This window comes from Pseudoliparis swirei, chromosome 7 (assembly GCF_029220125.1).
Source record: "Pseudoliparis swirei isolate HS2019 ecotype Mariana Trench chromosome 7, NWPU_hadal_v1, whole genome shotgun sequence".
Classification (NCBI taxonomy): Eukaryota; Metazoa; Chordata; class Actinopteri; order Perciformes; family Liparidae; genus Pseudoliparis; species Pseudoliparis swirei.
In genome coordinates this window covers 31,154,386-31,175,665 of record NC_079394.1, presented here as the reverse complement: position 1 = coordinate 31,175,665, position 21,280 = coordinate 31,154,386, and the positions used below count along the sequence as shown (strand labels likewise).

At 47.4% G+C, this 21,280-nt stretch overlaps 1 protein-coding gene across 1 annotated transcript in view; it reads right to left on the bottom strand.

Annotated features, from left to right (window-relative positions):
- cacna1ba (calcium channel, voltage-dependent, N type, alpha 1B subunit, a) overlaps positions 1-21,280 on the bottom strand; it is a 62,763-nt gene that overhangs the window by 6,132 nt on the left and 35,351 nt on the right. Inside the window, 18 exon segments of the mRNA XM_056418370.1 lie at positions 1,099-1,247; positions 1,984-2,090; positions 2,864-2,971; positions 3,429-3,534; positions 4,801-4,897; positions 5,991-6,118; positions 6,795-6,945; positions 7,234-7,325; positions 7,429-7,494; positions 10,204-10,320; positions 12,270-12,272; positions 13,611-13,694; positions 13,776-13,886; positions 14,218-14,382; positions 18,811-19,006; positions 19,679-19,816; positions 19,928-20,088; positions 20,267-20,363. Of these exon segments, the coding sequence (XP_056274345.1) occupies positions 1,099-1,247; positions 1,984-2,090; positions 2,864-2,971; positions 3,429-3,534; positions 4,801-4,897; positions 5,991-6,118; positions 6,795-6,945; positions 7,234-7,325; positions 7,429-7,494; positions 10,204-10,320; positions 12,270-12,272; positions 13,611-13,694; positions 13,776-13,886; positions 14,218-14,382; positions 18,811-19,006; positions 19,679-19,816; positions 19,928-20,088; positions 20,267-20,363 (2,076 nt within the window).

The window sequence follows — 21,280 nt, the reverse complement described above, 5'->3', positions numbered from 1 at the left end:
CACCCTGGAGACTCCACCCTGGAGACTCCACCCTGGAGACTCCACCCTAGAGACTCCACCCTAGAGACTCCACCCTGGAGACTCCACCTGAGACTCACCTGGAGACTCCACCTAGAGACTCCACCCTGGAGACTCCACCCTGGAGACTCCACCCTGGAGACTCCACCCTAGAGACTCCACCCTGGAGACTCCACCCTAGAGACTCCACCCTGGAGACTCCACCCTGGAGACTCCACCCTAGAGACTCCACCCTGGAGACTCCACCCTGGAGACTCCACCCTAGAGACTCCACCCTAGAGACTCCACCCTAGAAACTCCACCTGGAGACTCCACCTGGAGACTCCACCCTGAGACTCCACCTGGAGACTCCACCTAGAACTCCACCCTGGGAACTCCACCCTGGAGACTCCACCATAGAGACTCCACCCTAGAGACTCCACCCTAGAAACTCCACCCTGGAGACTCTACCCTGGAGACTCCACCCTGGAGACTCCACCCTAGAGACTCCACCATAGAGACTCCACCCTAGAGACTCCACCCTGAGACTCCACCTAGAGACTCCACCCTGGAGACTCCACCTAAGACTCCACCCTAGACTCCACCCTGGAGACTCCACCCTGGAGACTCCACCCTGGAGACTCCACCCTAGAGACTCCACCCTAGAGACTCTACCCTGGAGACTCCACCCTGGAGACTCCACCCTGGAGACTCCACCCTAGAGACTCCACCCTGGAGACTCCACCCTGGAGACTCCACCCTAGAGACTCCACCCTGGAGACTCCACCCTAGAGACTCCACCCTGGAGACTCCACCCTGGAGACTCTACCCTGGAGACTCCACCATGAACCCCCAGAGCACCAAGGTCACAGGACTGAATGACTACAGGCCCGTCGCCCTGACCTCTGAGGTCATGAAGTCTCCTGAGCGCCTAGTCCTGTCCCACCTCTAAAGCCTCGACTGTTGGAGTCTGCGGTCCTCAGGACCGAGACCTCACACCACGAGAGCAGCCGGTTCATCAACAGCTCCACCCAACCGACCGTGTCCGTGTCCCCCGTGTCGTTGTTCGTTTCAATTCCACTTCCTGAGCGGTGGACTTACAGCAGGCCTCCGTTGTGGAGGGAGATGGAGCTGGGTCTGGTCGGAGGCTGGGACCGGGCGTGGCCCCTGGGCTGGAGGCCTCCGGGCAGGTCGCCGCCCTGCATGTGAGTCAGAGGCAGCAGTGGCTTAAACAGAGCCCCGAGCCGGCCCTGTGGAGGAGACACGCAGGGCACCATGCTGAGGAGGCTCTAGACTGTTGCAGCGCGTCGGCCGCCGGCCTCAGGCTCGCCCAGGGGGGACGCGCCGGACCACCGCTTCCCTTGTGGCTGTCATGCTTTAGGAGGAACATGTGTGTGGAACAAGCAGCTGTCGGGAGGAGCCACATGCAGGGCCTCTGAGAGCTGCTGGGTTTACACTGAAAACATCGCCAAAGCTGTCATCTATTGATGGTGAGCTCGTGCACAGGTGTCAAACACAAGGCCTGCGGGCCGAATCTGGACCGCCGCATCATTTTATGTGGCCCCTGACGGCTTGAAAGACACGTGATCCCCTTTTCTTAAAGAAATTGAAGAACACTTTCTCATGCTTTTATTTTGAAGGTTTCAAATTAAATGGATTAGAGACATTTTCCTACGTGCAATATTTCGACACTCAAATAAACAATAATCAAATGCAAAGAGAGTTATTTCACAGTATGTTGGAGGAGTTTATGAAGTGTTTCCGGCCCTTTAAGAGGGCGGCCATGATGCTGATGTGGCCCACGGGGAACATGAGTTTGACAAACCTGACGCACACATGTCCGCTAGCATGCGCACACTCACAGTGAGCGTCAGGCTGAGCAAGCGCAGGCACTCAGGGCTTAGGCCATGTCTCCGCCCCCAGGCCATGTGTGTGTGTGTGTGTGTGTGTCTGTGTGTGTGTGTGTGTGTGTGTGTGTGTGTGTACCTGGGAGGCTGCCCCGCCCTGCTGCTGCTGCCTCTTGGCTCGGTTCTGCTTGTAGTAGTCGTAGATCATCAGGGCGGCGTAGACCTTCCCCACCGTCAGCTCATTGGCTGGAGAGGAGCAGAGACCAGATGGAGTGGAGTCAACGGGGGGGGGGGGGGCCTTGCTCTGCCCTCAAGAGGTCAGGGTGGCCTGCGTGGCCTGGTCCTCGTCTCTTTGCCACCGGGTTGAAGAAGAGGAGGCTTGTTCATTCTGAAGAAGCTCGTCTCCACGTCTCCCTGCCCTGACCTCCTGACCTCCTGACCTCCTGACGTCGCTGTGAGCGGGGCGGCTCTAGACCTTCACTCTGAGTCTTCATGCTCCGCCCTGACGGAGAGCAGCGGCTCGTTGCCACGGAGACAGGAGGACTTCACCCTCTCAGCAGATCCATGGTAACAAGGTGGCGTCACGTTGAGCGATGCCCCGTCTCATCGCTCTCACCCCGTTCGTGCTGACCCGTCTGAACTCTGAAGGCTGAGAGGACTGTGGCTCGGGTTACTCACTTCCTGTGTGGAGAGCAGTGGGAATCACCTGCAGCTGCTGGTGATTCCTGAGTTGTTGCTCCTGGTTCAACAAGGTGTCCTCTCTCTGTCCCCATGCCGTCAGAGAGCAGAAGAGAGAGCTCTGTGTTCCTGACCCAGACCAGGCTTCAGGAGGAGAACACAGCTCCAGCTGCCTCGAGGCCTGAGGCCGGCGTGTGCCGCTGCCTCACCAGAGACAGTGTTCTACGTGTGCTTCGTGTGACATTAGGCTGAAGTTACTCACTCATTAACATGCCTTTCATCTTTGTTGTGCATATCAGTGACTTTCCATAATCTTTGAGACATCAGTGCGACGTGCTCACCTGTATGTGGCGTCACCAACAGGTCCATGGTCCTCTGGGACAGGCTGGGCCACACGCCGGACAACTCCTTCCTCAGCACGGCGTCCGAGATGCGCTGCGCCACCATGCCTAGAGACACACATCATCACATGTGTTCAGAAAGTTTATTGTGCCGGAGGACACAAGGCAGAGCAGGAAGTTCATTGTTCCTGAGCTGAAGACGCCAGCACAAAGTGTCCTCATGAGGACACATGGAGGCCACATTGCTCATCTCCAGTCTGGGAGTCATGAATATGAGATGACGTTCTGCCGCTCTGCCATTTACAGAACAGAGCATTGAAGGCATGATGATGTTGTTATGTGGTAACATTTTAAATGCAGTGCAGAAACTGGCCTTAATTGTTAGAATTGCAATGTGGAGCAATCTGTCCAGAGCGTTGACAGCGTCTCGTTTCCCACGCGCTGTCAGCCACCTGGACGACACGCCCACTGGAGGCCGGTCAGGGACCCTAACCCTTCTTTTAAGGATGTAAAACCATTCCTCTATCCTAGTCCTCTTCATTCTGACGATGTGTGTCCAACTGACCTGAGGCCAGTTTGATCTCCAGGGCGGTGCGGATCAGGGCCATCAGGGTGGAGGTGAAGTGGACGCTGTTGTCGTCGGCGATGGGCATGTTCATCTTGACGAGGCGCTGAGGAGAGGAGGCGAGTGGCACAAGGAGCCTTCAGGTCACTCAGTACGTCACCCAGCCCAACACACCACACCCAGAGAAACCCGTCTGTGTGCCGCAGGCCTCATGAAGTACATCAACGCCTCTTTGCAAAGACGTGCCGGTTGGTCATGTGACCGGTGACTGAGACCCGGGTCAGCACACAAACAGCCTTCTCTGTACGCACCGAGGAGGAACACGAGACATCCACATCCACCGGCTGCAGTCTGCAAGTCAAAGTGCACAGGTGACCGGGGAACGCCAAACCACGTCACAGCAGCTCGGCTCGGCGTCCGAACGCCAGCGTTCAATATGCTGGACGCTAAAAGTGGCCGCGAGCATACAGAGTGTCCATCCACCGAGCCGGGCGGCCGGAGTGGGGCGGGGCTCATATGGAACTGATGGCAGCAGGAGGCTGTTGTAAGAGTTGAGCTCTAAACACACGAAGCAGGAAGTCAGAGTCAGAATGAGACGGATGGAAAGCTGAGAGGACAAATCACGCACTGCAGAAGATACCGGCCAATCAGAGGACAGCAGCCCAACTAAACAGAAACACAGCGTCACATGATGGTGTGTGAAACGACATACCGTGGAAACAATGTCAAGTTGGGCCGAGGCAACAAAACAACATTTGTAAGTCATTAAGGTTTAAAATAAATCATTTTATGATGTCACTTCTTATGAAGTCTGTGTGATTTGAAGAACTCCCGTTGACACCACTGTCTCCTGGGTGAAGGTCCCCATGTTGATCCATCGCTCCTCCCTACGCTGACTCATAGGGTCGTCGTAGAGGAACCTTTTGTATTTAGAGGAGTTATTATTTACTCTAAGGATTGTTGCCTTTTTCCAATAATTGTTAAATTTGACATTTGCGGGTCTCGCATTTGGGTGTACAAAAATGTCTCTATCGTGCCCACTTGAGGTAGGAAGCCACGTTTTTTGTTAACAATGTGCACTTTTCTTGACACTTGCTGTACATGTCCACTTGGGGTTTACTCTCGCGGAAAATTATCAACGCTTTGGGTTCATTGGCGTCACGATTAGGCTCCACGTTAATATCATCAGTGATGGTGTTGGCACAAAGGAACGGCAGGAAAGATGAAGCTTGTTTAAAATATCAGAGCACGAGCAAAACAAACTGAAGAGACGAGGGAACACAGCGGAGCACAGACACTGGCTTGAGTTGGGACACGGGTAAAGAGAGATGGTGGAGCAAAGGCAAGAAGGGGGAGGAAGAGGAGGGTCTACCTTGTAGGCGACTCTTGGTGGACATTTCTTCCCCAAACCTAAGGGTGGGGTCATGTGGAGCAGCATCTGATACATATCGAGGTACTTGATACGGCCACTTCACAGGATAAGAAGGAAATCAATAGAGATGCAAACAGAGGAGGATGGGGAGGTATAGAAGGAGGAGAGGAAGAAAGGGCAAGAACCAACGAAACAAGAGAATAATGGGAAGAAAAAAACAGAAATCTGTTGTTAATAGATTTCCTAGAGATTGAGGTGGATGTCATCCTCGGCCTCTGAAGCCCGGGGATGCATCAAGGTGGAGCTCAGGATCCCTGACAGGAAACATGGAATGGTAAAGAGTGAGTCTGGGAGGAGGGGGAGAGAAGAGGAGGATGGCTTGACCCAACACACACAATGCTGATGGCGGGTGAGATGGACGACGGGGATGTCTGCACCACATGCTAGCACACATCCCTCTGGTCCTTCAACCGGAGACAAAGGTTTCAATGCCAGCCCAGGTTTGGGTTGCCTGCTTCACGAAAACATCACAACACATGCTTCATGTGGATTTTGATCTTATTCGTCAAATAAGTCAAATACATTGTTGTGTATCTAGCCCAGTCGTACCACATGACAGAAAGCTGCCTCATTGTGACCGCCTCTGTTCTCAGACCTCCAGTGGAGGGATCGAGGCCGTGAAGGGTTAACGCCTCACAGGAGAACGGAGGCGTGGCTTTGAAAGCTTTGTTTCCACTCCGGCATCGTCAACCAAAGCCAGTCAGTTTGAGGGGCGGTGCTCATGTGAAGGCGATTTCATTGGTGCACAGCCATTCACTTAAGTCTTTTGGCATAGAAGTACACACAGCACCCTCGTGACGGAAATGTCTGGTATTTGCAAACCTTGTATGCTACCCTATTAGGGCAGTTCTTCCCTAAGCCAAGGGGGGGTGAGATAATGCGCAACAAATTGTACATATCCTTATAGGACATCCGTCCGCTGTGGAAAAGAACAAGCACATGAATACACAAGACAACTTCACATGAATCAATGATCATCAGTGACTGCATACTACAAGGTACAGGAGCAAGGCGTGTGCATGAGGCCTGTTCTAGTCACCTGAGTCACCCGGGAACAGGGAGGGGAGAAGTCAAGTTAGGCTATCTGTGGTATCATGACATTCCTCTGGGGCCCAGAAGAGTGGACATACCATGCAGCCGGGTCGTACTCGGCCCAAACCCGGATGAACTCATCCAGGTGATGAGGTCCCAGGATGGAGGAGTCTCTGGTTAGGTACTCAAAGTTATCCATTATGACCGCCACAAACAGGTTCAGCATCTAGGAAATAACCAGGAAGTAGATTTTAGATTTTTTTATTGAGAGCCCTTCTGAATGGCTAGCGCTAGCATGCTCCTGGCTGGCTCGCCTAAAGCATTTAGCTACAGTAGTTTACGAACAAGTCACTGTGTCTCCGCTCCTCTGTGTGAGGACATCTGGGTGAAATACTTTCAGGTGGGACTGGATCTTTGTGATCATGACCATTACAGAATTAAGTCAGCTAACTTCTCATTAAAGTGTTGAAGGCCATATGTATATACAGCCAGGCTTAGGGAATACATGGAATACATAGATCACTTCTGTGTTAGGACACAAAAAAAGATAACTGTATTTCGTCACAGAAAATAAAGATATCGAGTATATCAGGACTACCATTAAAAAAGGTGCATGTATGCATAAAGTATGCTTGCACATTCTCACAAAATGGCCTCCAACATTTGTGAGAGAAATCCTTCCTTATGGTTCCTCACTTTATTACTTAACAGTAGGTGAGGGGATGGACAGTATGTGCCATCACACAGGCACCCAGTGAGGCAATGACAACAACAGCTTGTATACCAGTTCACTTAGATATGAATATACAATACAACTAAGAATATAAAATGACCATTACAGTACACAACTGACACTCCCACCAGAGCATCACACCTGACAGCACACATGTAACAACAGTTACCAGAAAGGAGCAGAGGAAGATGAAGGAGACGAAGTAGAAGTAGGCGAAGTCACTGCCGCACTCTTTGCCTTCGGACCCCGAGCGCTCGTCACACGCTCGGTGGCTCAGGCAGGACAACATGATCTCATGCCACGCCTCGCCAGTGGCACTCCTGATGCGCAGAAAAACACACATAAGAAAACACAAGAGACTTAACAGCCTCAACAACAACGCAGAGACCAGGTCGCAAATAAAAAGTCACATAATACCAACATGGACTAGCGAAGCCGAGGATCGAACTGAACCACCGAGCCACAATTTAAAATGTGCAACGTGTACTTGTAGCTACATTGATTTGTGAATCCTTAATTTTTATCAACCCTTAATTGTCTGTCTGCCCATCTGGAACCGCTATATATATATATTTACAGCATGCCCAAGTTCATGAAGTTTCTCATACCTGAAGAGCAGCATGAGCGCCTGGAGGAAAGTCCGGAAGTTGTTGTGGTGCGTGATGGCCGTGTCTTCATTCAGCGCGATGTTACCAAACACCTGAACACAGTGAGGACGGCGTGCCCGCTCAGTAATGTGCAAACACTTTAATAGTGAACCACGATGTGGATAGCAAGACCTCTGTGACCACAATATCACCCACCTGCATCCCAATGATGGCATAGATAAAGAACAGCATAGCAATCAGGAGGCAAACATAAGGGAGGGCCTAGAGGACAGGAAACACATTACATTAATAACATTCATCACCATTAATTGACTGGAATATCCACACACATGCATGTTCTTGTCGAGAGATGTGTGATGGGAAGGCACCCAAAGACATTCTTGTAAATGAAGGCACCCCAAAGACATTCTTGTAAATGAAGGCACCCCAAAGACATTCTTGTAAATGAAGGCACCCCAAAGACATTCTTGTAAATGAAGGCACCCCAAAAGACATTCTTGTAAATGAAGGCACCCCAAAGACATTCTTGTAAATGAAGGCACCCCAAAGACATTCTTGTAAATGAAGGCACCCCAAAGACATTCTTGAAAATGAAGGCACCCCAAAGACATTCTTGTAAATGAAGGCACCCCAAAGACAATCTTGTATTTGAAGGCACCCCAAAGATATTCTTGCAAATGAAGGCACCCCAAAGACAATCTTGGATTTGAAGGCACCCCAAAGACATTCTTGTAAATGAAGGCACCCCAAAGACATTCTTGTAAATGAAGGCACCCCAAAGACATTCTTGAAAATGAAGGCACCCCAAAGACATTCTTGTAAATGAAGGCACCGCAAAGACAATCTTGTATTTGAAGGCACCCCAAAGATATTCTTGTAAATGAAGGCACCCCAAAGACAATCTTGTATTTGAAGGCACCCCAAAGACATTCTTGAAAATGAAGGCACCCCAAAGACATTCTTGTATTTGAAGGCACCCCAAAGACATTCTTGTAAATGAAGGCACCCCAAAGACAATCTTGTATTTGAAGGCACCCCAAAGACATTCTTGTAAATGAAGGCACCCCAAAGACAATCTTGTATTTGAAGGCACCCCAAAGACATTCTTGTAAATGAAGGCACCCCAAAGACAATCTTGTATTTGAAGGCAGCCCAAAGACATTCTTGGAAATGAAGGCACCCCAAAGACATTCTTGTATTTGAAGGCACCCCAAAGACAATCTTGTATTTGAAGGCACCCCAAAGACAATCTTGTATTTGAAGGCACCCCAAAGACATTCTTGTAAATGAAGGCACCCCAAAGACAATCTTGTATTTGAAGGCACCCCAAAGACATTCTTGTAAATGAAGGCACCCCAAAGACAATCTTGTATTTGAAGGCAGCCCAAAGACATTCTTGGAAATGAAGGCACCCCAAAGACATTCTTGTATTTGAAGGCACCCCAAAGACATTCTTGTAAATGAAGGCACCCCAAAGACATTCTTGTAAATGAAGGCACCGCAAAGACAATCTTGTATTTGAAGGCACCCCAAAGACATTCTTGTAAATGAAGGCACCCCAAAGATATTCTTGTAAATGAAGGCACCCCAAAGACAATCTTGTATTTGAAGGCACCCCAAAGACATTCTTGTAAATGAAGGCACCCCAAAGACATTCTTGTAAATGAAGGCACCCCAAAGACATTCTTGTAAATGAAGGCACCCCAAAGACATTCTTGAAAATGAAGGCACCCCAAAGACATTCTTGTAAATGAAGGCACCCCAAAGACAATCTTGTATTTGAAGGCACCCCAAAGATATTCTTGCAAATGAAGGCACCCCAAAGACAATCTTGGATTTGAAGGCACCCCAAAGACATTCTTGAAAATGAAGGCACCCCAAAGACATTCTTGTATTTGAAGGCACCCCAAAGACATTCTTGTATTTGAAGGCACCCCAAAGACATTCTTGTAAATGAAGGCACCCCAAAGACAATCTTGTATTTGAAGGCACCCCAAAGACATTCTTGTAAATGAAGGCACCCCAAAGACAATCTTGTATTTGAAGGCACCCCTAAGACATTCTTGGTAATGAAGGCACCCCAAAGACATTCTTGTATTTGAAGGCACCCCAAAGACATTCTTGTAAATGAAGGCACCCCAAAGACATTCTTGTAAATGAAGGCACCGCAAAGACAATCTTGTATTTGAAGGCACCCCAAAGATATTCTTGTAAATGAAGGCACCCCAAAGACAATATTGTATTTGAAGGCACCCCAAAGACATTCTTGAAAATGAAGGCACCCCAAAGACAATCTTGTATTTGAAGGCACCCCAAAGATATTCTTGTAAATGAAGGCACCCCAAAGACAATCTTGTATTTGAAGGCACCCCAAAGACATTCTTGAAAATGAAGGCACCCCAAAGACATTCTTGTATTTGAAGGCACCCCAAAGACATTCTTGTAAATGAAGGCACCCCAAAGACAATCTTGTATTTGAAGGCACCCCAAAGACATTCTTGTAAATGAAGGCACCCCAAAGACAATCTTGTATTTGAAGGCACCCCAAATACATTCTTGTAAATGAAGGCACCCCAAAGACATTCTTGTAAATGAAGGCACCCCAAAGACATTCTTGCATAGGAAGGCACCCCAAAGACATTCTTGTAAATGACGGCACCCCAAAGACAATCTTGTATTTGAAGGCACCCCAAAGACAATCTTGTATTTGAAGGCACCCCAAAGACAATCTTGTATTTGAAGGCACCCCAAAGACATTCTTGTAAATGAAGGCACCCCAAAGACATTCTTGTATAGGAAGGCACCCCAAAGACATTCTTGTATAGGAAGGCACCCCAAAGACATCTCTGGCTCCAGGGCATCACTCAGGGTCACCAGGAGGTGAAGTGGCAAGTCCACACTGCACTGATTGGTCCAGCTGTTGCTGTATATGGATGTGTGTTTGTGAAAGGTGGTAGTGTGTGGGAGCACCTTGAAGGACTGGACGAAGGTCCACAGCAGGATGCGGATGGTGTAGCCCTGTCGCAGCAGCTTGATGAGCCGAGCGGCTCTGAACAGCCTCAGGAAGCTGAGGTTTAGCAGCCGGTCCTGTGAGGCACAGACCGTGTTTACATGCATTCGAATAACTGGCTTCGTCGGACTGAAATCGAATTATCCGTTTCATGGAAACACCTTTGTTCGACTATGTGCGGTCCGACTACGATCCGATTAACACCCCTGGATAACTCGATCCGATCCGGCTGATAATTCGACTATCGCGGCATGTAACGGTGAATTGGATTAGGAACTGGACTTTGCGTCTTTGCGCATGCTTGAGATCCCGCCGCCCTCCTCCCTCCCTCCCTCCCATGTCGTGACCCGGAAGTGGAAAGAGACGATAAGTTGTCACTGCCGGGAGCCTGGCCGGCAGAAAACAAACAAACAACGCTCTGGAGAACACAAGAGCCACCACACATCTCTGGACCGAAGAGCAGACAGAATTTATGCTTAATGTATTGAAGGAGTTGAACATACTAATGTTCATGGTTCTTTCTCTAAATGTTGATGTTGTTGTTGTTGGTTGTTGTTGGTAGTGGTGAAGAGGTCAAGCGGAAGTGGCTGTATCACCACGAGTTGTAATGAAAACAGCGCCACCTATCGTATCGGATATGACATGCTTTCAAAGGCCAATGATTCGAATTACTCACTGCCATGTATATTGGGATAACAGCAGATCCCCCAAAAGATAGCATAGTCTGACTAAAGCAAGATTAGAATTATACCATCATGTAAACACACTGACAGACAGAACATCCAATCACGTAGAAGCTGATACACATGATCAGTGGCCACACAGTGTCACATGGTGAAGTGCTGACTCCCTTAGACGGGGGATGGAGTAAAAACATACAAGGCCCAGCTGTCAAGATATTTAACCTCACAAAAAATATATTTTTAGACCTCTTCTTGAAAATTGTATACCCAATAAAGTAAAGAAAATTCAGCGAGATCTGCCTCATGCGTCATGTTCTCTCTCCCTTCCCCTGGTTGGAATTCTTCTCTCAGTCCTTGCAGCCCTCAGGAATGATTTTGTCGTGTCTCGTCAATTGTGTTAAGTTTTAGGTTTAAGTCCTGTTTTCCATGTCTGCTTTTATTTTGTAGTAACTGTCCTCTCTCATTTCAGAAACTGTATTTCCTGCACTGGTGTTTCCTCGTTAGTGTGATTGCCTGCTCCACCCCTGATTGTGTCCACCTGTTCCCCGTTTCCTCATGTATTTAAGCCTGTGTCTACCTGTGTCTTGTGTCAGATCGTCTTGTCTCTTGTCTCGTCATGATCGTTCTTTATAGTGTAGTTTTTTGTCCTAGTTTGCTTTTCCAACATAGTTGTGATTTTGTTTTGTACTTTGTTCAAAGTCATTTTCCAGCATAGCTGTGATTTTCTGTTTTTCTTATAAACCCTTTTTGATACCCCTGAACTTTGGAGTCGTGCTCTTGGGTCCTGCTTCTTGAGTCGTGACAGATTTGAGTGTGGGACATGTGATTTAATTCTTTTACTTGTAGTCACAAGGTAATCTTATTTTGCTGACTGTAAAGCAAAAAAGTGATTTATGTTTCTGGTTCTTATAATCCCATAAATCGTTGATGTATTAGGCTAGAGAGCATTGTGTGTGCAGTAATGGAGCTGTGTTGTGTTTAGAGCAAGCAGAGGATAAATGATTGAATCCCAGATTTTAAACATTAAATATATATATTTTTAATGATTCATTTTACAATATAAAATAATACAAAAAATATTATATTTATCAGGGATGTTAAACCATTTGCTTGGCTAGAAAAACAGTCTGAAAGTTTCCAGGAGCTTGTACAGATCTGGTGTTACGCTCTATTCATTGTATCTGCAGCTGAGATGTCCCGAGATGTGCACATAAGTCCGCACTAAGTTCAACATCAGTTTTGAGTCTATCCTTAAACAATATTCAAATGTACATTGAAATATTTTGTTCTGCCCATGCACACTGGCTGCAAAGAGGTTGCTTAATAAAGACATTTCCATCGACAGTCTTCAGCCATCCTTTTATTATTACTGAGATTGTTTTTAAATGTGAAGTGTGTTAAGTTACTCTTCTGTTGTTGCTAAATTCGGGATTCAAAAAAGGGAAACGTATTTAACTCGTGGTTAAATTTCTAAACATAATTCAAAATTGGTTAAAGGAGAAGGTACAATGATCCATGTGATTCTGTGATGAGATCATTCGTATGTGTCATAATAGTAGTAGCCTCGTTTCATACAGGCTGGTTTGGGGTTTTCCTGGACACCTCCTGGCTGGCTCGCCAAATTTGATGTAGCCTGTGTTGTGTTTGCGGGATATTCTAATTAGTATTGGGCTAATTTCTAGGTTTGTTGGGAGACGTTGGAAGGTAAACAATCGACACAAAAAGGAAATGGAGCCACTGATTCAGACTTTTAGATAAACTTTCTGGACTTTTGGATTTCAGATGTAATATCTCCTTCTCATTTATTCCATGAGTGAGTGTTGGAAAGGATTAAGTCAAACTATCTGGATCTTTCCTCCAGTGTTTTTTGAGTGTGTCTCTCAGTACTGCCCTTCCATAAAACTGGAAAACTTCTAACTTGATGGTCTTTTAAAACACATCTTATACATTAAAGCGTTTGGAGCAGAGAATGGCAACAGGAAGTGACTCACCGTAGTCTAAAGGTGTTTGGGACCGGGGCAACGCCGCGAAGATATCAACAAGATGGAGGCGGAGAGGGAGAGAGAGACAGATCGCAGAGGAGGATGAGGAGAAAGGATGGAGAACAGGAACCTCAACATAACCTGATACAGCTCCACTTCACGACACACACTGCGCAGCCCCATGCACACACACACATTTCACATTATTTAGAATTGTTTTATTCTGGAAATCTTTTGGTCTGAAAAGCATTTAAAACCTAATTTGATTATTTTTGTCATTAAACACATGACACAAATAATCAAATTAGGTTTTAAATGCTTTTCAGACCAAAAGATTTCCAGAATTAAAATTATTCAAAAAAATCTGAAATGTTTTATTTTGCACGTTACTTTCTCTACTCTTGGTTTGAACTGGACTTCCAATTCGACACTTCCAATACAAGGATGCAGAATTAGTCTTTTCAAACGTGACAGTTTCAAATAGTTTCATGATAAAAGCACTTTTAACATGTCTGAGGATGTTAATAGTCCTTTCAAAATGCTTTAGTAATTGTTTCCAGGGTATTTAACCATTCTTTACTTTAATGCATCGAGGGCTTAGATAAAGTCAATAACGTAGGCCATGAATATGAGTAATCGGTTGGCGGTTGACGGTAGTTGCTGGCCCGTTGCCAACATGTATTTGGGGGCCGGAGCTCTTACGTTGATTTCCGTGACCAGGATGTCGGTGATGCTGCCCAGCACGGTGACAAAGTCAAACACGTTCCAGGCGTCCTTCAAGTAGTTCTGAGGAACAACAGTTGGAAAGATCACAAGCTGCTCTTCATCACTCGGAATATGTGAAGCTCTTTCATGAATGTTACTTACCAAGGGACCAAAAGCGATGATCTTGAGGACGCATTCCAGAGAGAAGAGCGTGGTGAAGACGATGTTGAGGTTCTTCAGCATCGCCTCGTAGAAGTCTGGAGCTCCGTGGAACTGGAAGGAAAACCATCACGTTTGGCTGTAATTTGGGGAAATAATGCCTCTTTGCTTTCTTGCTGAAAGTTATTTAATAAGATCAAGAGCACCTTCTCAGATGAAGCTACATCACTTACATTAGCTCCACTCCTGGACATCATAAGAACCCACGTGGATGTTACCTCTGGACACAGCCTGACTAACATGCCGCTGGCGCTAGCATCAATCTAAACATGCATCAACATGTGAAAACAATGTATTCCCGAAGCTCTTGAATCCAGGACTAACTTTAAATGACATTCAGCCAAAATCTGCATGTATTATTAACACCCTCTTTAGAAGTTCTTACCTTCATCATGAGGACGACGGTGTTGAGAGCGATCATGAGCATGATGGAGTACTCGAATGGAGGCGAGACCACGAACTTCCACATCCTGTACTGGAAGGACTGCGTGTTCTGGGGCATGTAGCGGGTCAGAGGTCTGGCGCTGATGGCAAAGTCGATACAAGCCCTCTGCAAGAGAGGATAGCCGCTGTGTGACACGACAGAACCCTTTAGCTCGCGCTCATTCATAATGTGCACCGGGTTTTTAATATGCTGGACAACCAAGCATGCATTTTAGTCCCAAGAGCTATTATGGATATTATGGATCATTGATAAGTATTACATGGTGATGGTTGTGTTATTTCTAATGTTCAGCATGTGCTGCGTTCTACGCTTCCAAGACAAAAACAAATCTACATATGTCCATAAAAACTGCTGTTATGTGGCTCCATATGGAAGCTTCTCAGGGGCTTCACAAAGGATGTGTTGCAGAAAATCATATAACCTCGGTTGAACTCTGACTTTTTCTTTGCTCCGTCCCGATGCGCGCAAACCGGCGTCGGAGCTCTGCGGCGGGCGAGACGGCGAGCAGAGGACTGTTAACGCAACACGGAGACAGAAATGACGTTCTGCTGCTGTCATGTGGCGCTATAGAGAAAGTTACAGGAGGCGGACCCATTTTTTAAAATGTCATGCGATCTACCAATACGACGCCGCGATCGACTGGCAGGTCGAGATCGACGTATTGAGCACCCCTGCCTTAGAGTTAGCCATCATTAACAATGATGTACCTTGCTATGGTCCTTGGGTCACTAACAGATGTTTCCTGGAGGAGGACTATGGTCCTTGGGTCTCTAACAGATGTTTCCTGGAGGAGGACTATGGTCCTTGGGCCTCTAACAGATGTTTCCTGGAGGAGGACTATGGTCCTTGGGTCTCTAACAGATGTTTCCTAGAGGAGGACTATGGTCCTTGGGTCTCTAACAGATGTTTCCTGGAGGAGGACTATGGTCCTTGGGTCTCTAACAGATGTTTCCTGGAGGAGGACTATGGTCCTTGGGTCTCTAACAGATGTTTCCTGGAGGAGGACTATGGTCCTTGGGTCTCTAACAGATGTTTCCTGGAGGAGGACTATGGTCCTTGGGTCACTAACAGATGTTTCCTGGAAGAGGACTATGGTCCTTGGGTCTCTAACAGATGTTTCCTAGAGGAGGACTATGGTCCGTGGGTCTCTAACAGATGTTTCCTGGAGGAGGACTATGGTCCTTGGGTCTCTAACAGATGTTTCCTGGAGGAGGACTATGGTCCTTGGGTCTCTAACAGATGTTTCCTAGAGGAGGACTATGGTCCGTGGGTCTCTAACAGATGTTTCCTGGAAGAGGACTATGGTCCTTGGGTCTCTAACAGATGTTTCCTGGAAGAAGACTATGGTCCTTGGGTCTCTAACAGATGTTTCCTGGAGGAGGACTATGGTCCTTGGGTCTCTAACAGATGTTTCCTGGAGGAGGACTATGGTCCTTGGGCCTCTAACAGATGTTTCCTGGAAGAGGACTATGGTCCTTGGGTCTCTAGCAGATGTTTCCTGGAGGAGGACTATGGTCCGTGGGTCACTAACAGATGTTTCCTGGAGGAGGACTATGGTCCTTGGGTCTCTAACAGATGTTTCCTGGAAGAGGACTATGGTCCTTGGGTCACTAACAGATGTTTCCTGGAAGAGGACTATGGTCCGTGGGTCTCTAACAGATGTTTCCTGGAAGAGGACTATGGTCCTTGGGTCACTAACAGATGTTTCCTGGAGGAGGACTATGGTCCTTGGGTCTCTAACAGATGTTTCCTGGAGGAGGACTATGGTCCTTGGGTCTCTAACAGATGTTTCCTGGAAGAGGACTATGGTCCGTGGGTCTCTAACAGATGTTTCCTGGAGGAGGACTATGGTCCTTGGGTATCTAACAGATGTTTCCTGGAAGAGGACTATGGTCCTTGGGTCTCTAACAGATGTTTCCTGGAAGAGGACTATGGTCCTTGGGTCACTAACAGATGTTTCCTGGAGGAGGACTATGGTCCTTGGGTATCTAACAGATGTTTCCTGGAAGAGGACTATGGTCCTTGGGTCTCTAACAGATATTTCCTGGAAGAGGACTATGGTCCTTGGGTCTCTAACAGATGTTTCCTGGAAGAGGACTATGGTCCTTGGGCCTCTAACAGATGTTTCCTGGAAGAGGACTATGGTCCTTGGGTCTCTAACAGATGTTTCCTGGAGGAGGACTATGGTCCTTGGGTCTCTAACAGATGTTTCCTGGAGGAGGACTATGGTCCTTGGGTCTCTAACAGATGTTTCCTGGAGGAGGACTATGGTCCGTGGGTCTCTAACAGATGTTTCCTGGAGGAGGACTATGGTCCTTGGGTCTCTAACATATGTTTCCTGGAGGAGGACTATGGTCCTTGGGTCTCTAACAGATGTTTCCTGGAGGAGGACTATGGTCCTTGGGTCTCTAACAGATGTTTCCTGGAGGAGGACTATGGTCCTTGGGTCACTAACAGATGTTTCCTGGAGGAGGACTATGGTCCTTGGGTCTCTAACATATGTTTCCTGGAGGAGGACTATGGTCCTTGGGTCTCTAACAGATGTTTCCTGGAGGAGGACTATGGTCCTTGGGTCTCTAACAGATGTTTCCTGGAGGAGGACTATGGTCCTTGGGTCTCTAACATATGTTTCCTGGAGGAGGACTATGGTCCTTGGGTCTCTAACAGATGTTTCCTGGAAGAGGACTATGGTCCTTGGGTCTCTAACAGATGTTTCCTGGAGGAGGACTATGGTCCTTGGGTCTCTAACATATGTTTCCTGGAAGAGGACTATGGTCCTTGGGTCTCTAACAGATGTTTCCTGGAGGAGGACTATGGTCCGTGGGTCTCTAACAGATGTTTCCTGGAGGAGGACTATGGTCCTTGGGTCTCTAACAGATGTTTCCTGGAAGAGGACTATGGTCCTTGGGTCACTAACAGATGTTTCCTGGAGGAGGACTATGGTCCTTGGGTCACTAACATGTTTCCTGGAGGAGGACTATGGTCCTTGGGTCACTAACTGGTGTTTCCTGGAAGAGGACTATGGTCCTTGGGTCACTAACATGTTTCCTGGAGGAGGACTATGGTCCTTGGGTCTCTAACAGTTGTTTCCTGGAGGAGGACTATGGTCCTTGGGTCTCTAACAGATGTTTCCTGGAAGAGGACTATGGTCCTTGGGTCTCTACCAGATGTTTCCTGGAAGAGGACTATGGTCCTTGGGTCTCTAACAGATGTTTCCTGGAAGAGGACTATGGTCCTTGGGTCTCTAACAGATGTTTCCTGAAAGAGGACTATGGTCCTTGGGTCTCTAACAGATGTTTCCTGGAAGAGGACTATGGTCCTTGGGTCTCTAACAGATGTTTCCTGGAAGAGGACTATGGTCCTTGGGTCTCTAACAGATGTTTCCTGGAAGAGGACTATGGTCCTTGGGTCTCTAACAGATGTTTCCTGGAAGAGGACTATGGTCCTTGGGTATCTAACAGATGTTTCCTGGAAGAGGACTATGGTCCTTGGGTATCTAACAGATGTTTCCTGGAAGAGGACTATGGTCCTTGGGTCTCTAACAGTTGTTTCCTGGAAGAGGACTATGGTCCTTGGGTATCTAACAGATGTTTCCTGGAGGAGGACTATGGTCCTTGGGTCTCTAACAGATGTTTCCTGGAAGAGGACTATGGTCCTTGGGTCTCTACCAGATGTTTCCTGGAAGAGGACTATGGTCCTTGGGTCTCTAACAGATGTTTCCTGGAAGAGGACTATGGTCCTTGGGTCTCTAACAGATGTTTCCTGGAAGAGGACTATGGTCCTTGGGTCTCTAACAGATGTTTCCTGGAAGAGGACTATGGTCCTTGGGTCTCTACCAGATGTTTCCTGGAAGAGGACTATGGTCCTTGGGTCTCTAACAGATGTTTCCTGGAAGAGGACTATGGTCCTTGGGTATCTAACAGATGTTTCCTGGAAGAGGACTATGGTCCTTGGGTATCTAACAGATGTTTCCTGGAAGAGGACTATGATCCCTGCGTATCTAGAGCGGTTGGGTCACGGTCACCTTGATCCAACCGGATTGAATCGTGCGCCCGGTTCTCCAACAATTGATCTGATTGGTTCAAGGTCTGATGGGTGTACCCCTCAAAGTACAACTGAGCTCCAGGCCAATGTGTAGGCTGGTGCTGGTCCACCTGAGCCAGAAGTCTGGACCCATCAGGCCCCCAAACGAGTCCATTCACCTTCTTCCTTTTCATTGGGCAGACTTAATGAAGAACATTAATGATATTCAAAGATTTAGACTTATTTTGGAATGCATTGAACGCCTGCAGTGGCTATGAGGGCAGATTGCTGTGGGTCAGACAGTTAGCTTGTCAGCACAGTCGGACCGTGACGACACGGATCGCATTTTAGCAGCCTTCATATTTTTTCAATTATCTTCAATGAGCTGACGTGTTTTGACATTCTGCCGTTGCGTTGCTGAGCGAACGTGTTTTTGGAAGAGCGGCCTCGAGAAATTCCGTGAAGGTGCTCCTGGAGACGGTGAAGCTCAGAGGTGTGTGTCTGCTTTACCTCGTTCTTCTCCAAGCTGCACAAGGCCTTGTCTCCCTGCTCCTGGAAGGTGATGATGATGAGAGCCACGAAGATGTTCACAAAAAAGAAAGGGAAGACCACAAAGTAGACGACGTAGAAGATGGACATCTCTATCCGGTAGCCCGGGCTGGGACCCATGTCTTCGAAGGTGGCGTCCACAGAGTGCTTCAAGACGCTGCAGGGGGAGCGTCCAGGAGGTGAGACACAGGAACACAACCAGCTGGTGGCTTTCAATTCAATGTGAGATGTGACAATCCCTCTTTACCATGTTTGGTTCATAATTTGTCCATCAAAGAAATGGCTAAAGCTCGACTGCCTGGGACTCTTTCTCTGTTGCATTGAGACTGAACTTCTAAATCCTTCACACATGTCCATTGGTCCTCCTCTACCTCCACCTCCTGCATCTGGCCTGACCTCAACACTCAACTCAAAGACTGTTAAAGCCCGAAATGTCCAGTAAGTTGTTCATATAACTGGCGGTGGTATCATGTTCACGTTGTTTTCTTCCATTATTGGCATCTCATTTAGATTGTCTAATCGCTTCATCTCATTCATCTTATATTATCACTAAAGCTTCTTCTCGCATTCTATTGTTTAGTGATTCTCTTCTTCCCTGTGTAATGCCATTGCACCTCTGTTTGTGCCTTTGACTCTCACTACTCTCTGGTCTAACGTGACTGGTTCTCTTTTCCTGGTCTAACGTGACCCGGTCTAGAAGGATCCATGTTCTGATTTGCCGGTCTAGAGCCGTGGTTCTCAAACCTTTTCTGTCACGCCCTACGCTGAAGGAATAAACATGTCCATGCTGAACACTTTGTGCGTCCTCCATCAGGTCAGCTGCACCTACGTTGGCCATCCCTCGCCAGTGGAGACGGTGAAGAGGGTCAGGAAGGCCCAGAGCACGTTGTCATAATGGAACTCGTACTTCTTCCACTCTCTCGGCATGGCGGACACCTCGTCCTGGTCGTAGTTGAGGAACTGCCCTCTGGAAGACATGAAGGCATGAACACAGCTGAGCTGGGTTTGTTGTGCCCACGGCGTTGTCTTAAAGGTTTCTGGAATAGAGCGTGAGGGAATGGGGGGGTTTTCAACTGACTTGCAGTCCTTCTCGAGGCCCTTGGACTCGTCTGTGCAGTAGAAGAACTTCCCCTTGAAGAGCTGAACCGCGATGACGGCAAAGATGAACATGAAGAGGATGTAAACAATGAGGATGTTCAGCACGTTGGTTAGAGAGTTGACCACGCAGTCGAACACCGCCTGAGGACGGAGACACCGACACGGTGGAGGGTTCAGGGGGAAGTGGAGCTTCATGTTGAATATAGTCAACAATACCATCCATTAACCATCATATGTGGGTGGCCAGGATGAGTTGTAGTCATGGTCTGAATCTGAATGTGATTGAAGGACCCCCCCCCCCCCTTTAATCAATAGAAACCTTGAGTTTCGGCAGACGTTTGATGGTTTTGAGGGGACGGAGGACTCTGAGGACCCTCAGGGACTTGATGGTGTTGATGTCTTTGCCTTTGGTCCCCCTGTGGAAAGAAAGCGCCATTACACACGATGATGAACCTCATCAGATCCGTTTCTGCTGATAAACACATTGGACACATGGGTTTCTGAAGCTTACTCTAGAACATGATGTTTAAAATGGGAGGAGTCAATAAGGCACACTAAAACAGTCTGGATATCAACACATCTATTAAAGTACATGGTAAGTACAGAGCTGGAGCCAGGCATGGTTAGCAGCCTAGCTTAGCATAACGACTGGAGGCAGCCGGATACAGCTAGGCTGATAAACACACCGCTAAAGCTAACCGGGCAAAACCATCGAATGTTTTATACGTTTGTACCAATAGTTTTGGTTAAATATTCATAAACAATGTCATATATCTTTAGACTTTTACTTTATGAAACCAAGACTGTGATCTTCATCTCACCTTAAGTCCTAAACATCACAATAAAACAGTCAACTCATGCAGTCGTCCCTTTACGAGCATAAATTGTTTTGCAAGATCAAATATTGTGGTTGAAAACAAATAAACTCTGCTGTTGAATAAGGTCTTGGCATTTAAAGAATGATACAGCTAAAACAATGCTGCACAGTAAAGTTGTATGAGTTGTAGAGTTTCAGCTCACGGTATGTTTACAGAACACATGACGTCACCCCTGGTGATGTCACCTCCATCTAACTCACCAATGATCTCACGGGAACCATAATAATAGAACATATGAAATGATGAATTGAATCTGTGAAGATGGTTTCACATCATTTATGAACAAACACGACACGAGACTCAGCCTCAATCGTTTCATTTCCCATGTTGAAATGGACATGTCTCCAGAGAGGACTGGTCGGGTGGACGCAATGATGGATGAAGACGGATGCTTTGAGCGTGAGAACACGGCGACCTGCCGGTGATGTCATCCCACCCTCTGTTCTACGATGTCA